At 34.1% G+C, this 6065-nt stretch overlaps 1 protein-coding gene across 1 annotated transcript in view; it reads right to left on the bottom strand.

Annotated features, from left to right (window-relative positions):
• Positions 1 to 1650: 1650 nt before the first annotated feature.
• Positions 1651 to 6065, bottom strand: part of TXNL1 (thioredoxin like 1) — a 20664-nt gene continuing 16249 nt past the window's right edge. The window contains exon 6 of the mRNA XM_012804313.2: positions 1651 to 1884. Within this exon, the coding sequence (XP_012659767.1) occupies positions 1855 to 1884 (30 nt within the window). The 3' untranslated portion in view covers positions 1651 to 1854. The remainder of the gene's footprint in view (positions 1885 to 6065) is intronic.

Genomic DNA, 6065 nt, shown 5'->3' with positions numbered 1-6065 from the left:
GCATTTAATTGTCATTTCTCATCAGATATGCAAATCACAGGCAAGACTATTTTTTGCTCCATATGACAGAATAAACAATGAGCTAAGAGTTTTCTAGAAAGCACTAGCTAATGGATGGCTTCAGTTAAAATACATAGGATTGCATTTTTTCAAATGCTCTTATCTGGAAAATTTGGTGTGATATATATATATATATACACACACACATTATTTTAGGAGAAAACATCAGCATTTCAGCTTGATATTTTAAATAATGTCAATTATACATATTTATTTGTAATAGTAAAACTTCCCATAAGTGAGACATGTTACAGTTACCTATAAACATTCATTTTTTACTATTTACAAATTGAATAATTATGGAATGTTTGTATATTTCAACCAAGTGAGTTATAGAAAAGTCACATAAACAATATAAATCTGATGCCCAATCCTTTACAAATATGAAATTACTTTCACCGGGTCTTCAAACTGTCAAGTATAAATAGGATGAGGTCAGTTATACTTAAGATGAGGCACTTTAACAATTACTCAAAAAAGTTAACTGTACAAAAGTGTAAAACAAGACCCTTAATCTTACCCTTAATTTCAGACATAATTAATCTGAGATGGTCTATATACGGAGTGTTATAAACTTTTATTTTTTGCCCTTCTCCCTCCACTTGACCCAAGGCAGCACAACTGTGAAATACATAACATATAGACATCAGCACAGACCAGTTAATGTGCTCACATACAAATGAACTAAACATTATCTACTGACAGGTGGACTTCAGAAAGTGACTATTCCAACACTAAAACTTCTCCATAATTTTTTCATAAACGTGTATAAATACATTGATCTCCCAAAGGCAAATGGCATCACTACTGTTTTCCTAGACAAGAATGCCCTCAGATATATTAACCAAATCACAATTTTACAGTCTTAGGTACTCTTTTAAAATACTGAATTTTAAAAATACTCAAAATTTTTAAAAATCTACCCCCAATACTTTCTAGATTATAATTTTTAGTTCAAAAAAAGTAACAAAGAACAGATGTTTTCTTTTACCAACCTTTTGTAAAAGACCTTTTACAAACATACACATTTGACCAACTCGTTTTCAACCTTAAATCTCATTCTGCATATATTTACACAGATTTTGGTAGTTGAGATAATAAATACTTGATTAAAGACAGTAATTCCTATTATTTTGTGAATTTTTTGTGCTGTATTCTTCCCAACTATCTAATTTCCAGATTCCTCTATTCATAAAGAAAATGTCTGACTCAAATTTTAAAGTTCATCCAAGAGAGATTAAAATCTTGAGAATCTATAAATCTATTACCTAAGTTTTAAGTAGTAGTAGTTAAATCTCATTCTACAGTTTAGAATCTGAGTAATTTCTATAGCTCAGATATCTAAATGTCCTTTGATAAAAATGTGAGTTAGTACTCATTTAAACATGGTTAGCTGTTCCAAGTCCATTCATCAAAATCACTTGTTCAGTGTGTATGTACGCACGCATTTTTTAACTCCCTAAAATAGGCTTGCTCTTCAGAACAGAGAAACTGGCTTTCAACCACTATGCTACCAGACACTTGAATCTCAGTAGCTGGCCAATTTTCAAATACATGTTATGAAAAAAATCTTACTTAGAATGACAAAGATTAAGCTTGGCAAAAGTAGTGACTTTTATTTACAACTGCATGTCTCAAGATTACAATAGAAACACTAGTGATACCATCTGAACAAAAGCAATGATTTATTGGTAATGGCCATGAACGAAACACTGACAGTCTCTGGCGAGAATCGAGCAACTATCCAGGAGCCATAGGTCTGACTGCAACGTGGTCGTCCACTGTCTTTGCGCCTTAGTGGCTTTCTCCTTTTTTGCCAACTACCTAGAAAAACAAAAATAACTTTATATATACATCTTATTGATTTAAAAACATGGGTTATTTCTAAAATTTCTAATATGGTAATCAGTTTAAAAACCTGGCACTAATTTTTATACTTGGAACTTTTCTGGCATGCAGTGTTTTTTCCCTGGTGAAGCAAACTATGACCCCCACTTCCTATCTCCTCCCAGACACAAGAAATTAAAAATAAAACACATGCAGGCTATTTCTGGGTTCCCATACTGTTTAAAGAAAACATAATGCAATTTTTCAAAACCAGGTTGACAGTTTAGAGAAGTTAATAAGAAAGATGATGCTATATGAGTAAAACGTATTTGGCATACTGTTTTAGACAATTAGAAATCAAACATCGATCACAAAATGATCTGGAATTAGAAAATATGCTAATTCATGTTTTCATGCCCAAAATAACAGGATTCTAGACTTTTCCCTCAATATGCAGACATGCAATGAAAACATTAAAAAAAAAATCACTAAATTTTTCTGGTTTCTTAAAAAAAAAAAACCCTCTGGTTGCTACAAATATACTATAAAAAGTGTAAAGAGTACATCTTATTTCTGTAAATAATTAGAAAAATCCTCTGTTAGAAGTTTTTTTTTTTAATTTCCTGGTTGCTATCTATGAGGTAGCAATAAAAACGTAAAGAATAAACTTTTCCACAAACAATTCTAGAAAATAAATTCTCTCTGGGAGGGTTTTAGAATTGTGTTCTATTTGAGTAATCTACTTCATATCTAAAGTTCATCATTAAATAATTTATTCTCATAGCAGAAATTCTCTAAAGAAAGCTACTTGCAAGATATTGAATGTCTGTTTTTATAGAAAAATATTTCTATATAAATTTATAAATGTAATTTTCTTTGCATATTTTGAATTGATTCTTTCTTTAAAGTACCAAGCAAAAGTCATAAAGATCGTCATACACAGCTGGGTCAGTGTCATTTACAAGATGATTTAAAAACTCCTCATACTGAATCCCCAATCACACAATGCTAGAAATGCTTTTTTCCCCAGCTTAAGAAAAACCACTTTCATTACTTTAAAGTGGTCCCTCTGGTCCAAAGAAACCATATGAGAAAGCCCAACAAGCCAGAAAGATGATAAAAAGATGACAGCTTCCTAAAAGAGCCTGTGGATTAAGAGTAGGGAAATTCAGGCTTTAAGAACCACTAGAAGGAAGCAGAGGTGGCGCTATTTTTTGTCATGAATGGATTTAAGCTGATAAACACTGGAAGCATTAATTGATCATTATATTACTTGGTAAACACAAAACACAAAGCTATTAGATTACACAAAAGGAAACAAAAACTATTAAAATTTAAGCAGATGTGATACAGAAGACACAAATCTGCATACTGTCTCACAGGTTGATAACTCTCAACTTGCCAATATGTATTTTCTGTAAAAAAGAAGAAATTCAACATTCCAATATGGATTCTCACCCCAAACATAAGTCTTTTATTCACTGTTAAGTCTTTATATTACACCTCAGACAAATAAAAATCTAGGTACATCAAAATTAGGTGTCCAAGATATTTATTCAGTAGAGTCCGTCGATCTTCTATGTTAATATTTTAACCAAGCCTTGCATTCAGTCCATAAGTCCTTCAACTGGCCTCGAGCTCACTTGGGTAGGCAAAAGCTGAGGACACACCCACAATCAATCTTCAGAAAGACTCTGGGGGCTAATGCTCCAATGAAAAAAGAAAACCCACACCCCTCAACTAAAACGAACCAATATATTAACACTAATATAAAAGAACTTGATGAAGTTTTATATTTACTCTCCAAAATGATTCTATAGTTCCTAAAAAATAAAATTTTAACTTTAGAATGGATTAAAATATTATTCAACAACTAGTTAAATCTGAAAGCATTTATAACAAATTTAAGTTTTACTGCAATATTACTTCTCAAAATGTAGTAAAAAAATTAAATATGAAACAGTAGAAAGTAAAAAAAATAATAACAGAAGGTCTGGTGAGCAACATGGTATGGTGATGAATTAAAGCCCAAAACAAAAACCAAAACAAAAGGCCAATGGAGAAACATGACTAGGATGAGATTTGAAGAAAGAGATGGTTGAGGAAATCTAGGTAATAGGAAGGCTGATCCAGATGATAGAAGCTGTAGAAATCTTGCCCCCACAATGGCGAGAACATGGGAAGGGTGAGAGCAGACAGGTGCTAGATGAGCAGAGAAGCAAGGAGGGGAGTAGAGTGAGACAATGTCAATCTTTACATTACTTCATTTTAAAATATCTTCTGTTTTTAGTTCATTTGAGTTGGATTAAAAAAGCTGAAAAATAAACAGACAGAAATGTTACAAAAATAGCTGATATGGTGAATAGCCAGTTTAGAAAAGTATTTTTAATACAGTGAAAAAAATCCGCTCTGCTTTTCACATGCACCTCATTTCCTAAGAAGCAGAAGCCCCTACGATTCTCATTTTTATACACTTATATTTTAATACTTTGGTATTAAAATTAAGTGATCCATCTAAGGAGCATATTTTAGCAAAGAAAACATCTACTTCCAATTAAGACAGCAAGCTTTTCATGCTGCAACATAAAGAATCTCTTCACAACAACAAATAGCCAAAACCTGTGCATGATGCCTGTAAGAGCCAAAAACAGACAAGTGGAGGGCATGTTCCAGTCTATCAGATCTTAAAAGTATAACCTTATAAAGGTGTAATAGCATGCAAGGTGGTTCTAAGATTTCTATTCACATCCAAGATTCAACAGCATTACCTTAGCTTCTGTCATCTTAGTGACATAAGGTAACAGTCTGAAAACTAAAATTATCTAGAAACAACTCACAGAACGTAAAAATATAAATTGAAAATCCTAAACATTTAATCTACTTTATGACTCATTGAAACATTTCATAGAGCTCTCTTCACTACACAAATGTCATCAAAATTTTCTTCCCTGTGCCTATAAAATATACACCAAACCTACTTTAAATCAATTTTTAATTCTAAGTATTATATATAATCACTTTTATTCTTTTTAATTTGGGGGGGAGCAGAATCACACTCTGTCACCCTGGTAGAGTGCCTGGTGTCACAGCTCACAGCAACCTCAAACTCTTGGGTTCCAGAGCTCCTCCATAGCTGGAACTATAGGCGCCCGTCATAGTTCCAGCTCAGCTAATTTCTTCTATTTTTAGTAGAAACAGTTTTGTTACTGCTCAGGTTAGTCTTAAACTCCTAAGCTCAAGCAATCCACCCACCTTGGCCTCCCCAAGTGCCAGGATTACAGGCAATGGCCACAACTTCCAGCTATTTATAGAGATGGAGGTCTCAACCTTTGCTCAGGCTGGTCTTGAACTCCTAAGTTCAGGCAATCCACCCACCTTGGCCTCCCAGAGCGCTAGGATTACAGACATCAACCAACATGCCTGGCCTGTATAATCACTTTTAAATGCAGACTGGTCAAACAAGTAAAGGGAAAGAAGCACCACACATAACTTGTCTTCAAATGAATCCTGCACCTTCCCACTTTCCTGGCAAAGTCCCTACTTTCCCTTTCTTCCTAGGCCACCACTGTCTTTTCCTTTGTCCAAATTCTACTCTCAAAACTCAACTCAAGGCCCTCTTTCTCCATAAAAAATTCTCAGACTTTCCCAGTCATTGTTGGGTAGAAGTATGACTGGACTAGGATAGTATGAGAATATTTTATGGAGGAAAAGACCCTTGAACTAAGCTTTAATTTTGATTAACTTTCCTTATATCTATTATCCTACGATTTTTTTTTTTTTTTTTTTTTTTTTGCAGTTTTTGGCCAGTGGCCAGGGCCAGGTTTGAACCCACCACCTCTGGTATAGGGGGCTGGCGCCCTACTCCCTTGAGCTACAGGCACCACCCACTACAACTATTTTCGTGCCTTGAGAGGATCTTAGGTGTACCGCAAAAATTTTTAAAGACCATTAATTAAATTATTTTCAAAAAAAGTTCAAAGCACAGTAAGTATATTCTTTTTTTACTTTTTTTTGATCAGCATAATTTAAGTGTGGCACAGAAGTTTAATTAAGATCCAAGTGTGACAGCTCGGCACCTGTGGCTCAAGTGGCTAAGGCGCCAGCCACATACACCTAAGGTGGCAGGTTCGAATCCAGCCCAGGCCCACCAAACAACAATGACGGCTGCAACCAAAAAA

This window comes from Otolemur garnettii, unplaced genomic scaffold (assembly GCF_000181295.1).
Source record: "Otolemur garnettii isolate 467f Iridium unplaced genomic scaffold, OtoGar3 scaffold00027, whole genome shotgun sequence".
NCBI lineage: Eukaryota > Metazoa > Chordata > Mammalia > Primates > Galagidae > Otolemur > Otolemur garnettii.
Note: the sequence above shows the minus strand (reverse complement) of the source record. Positions and strands in the feature narration are given on the sequence as shown.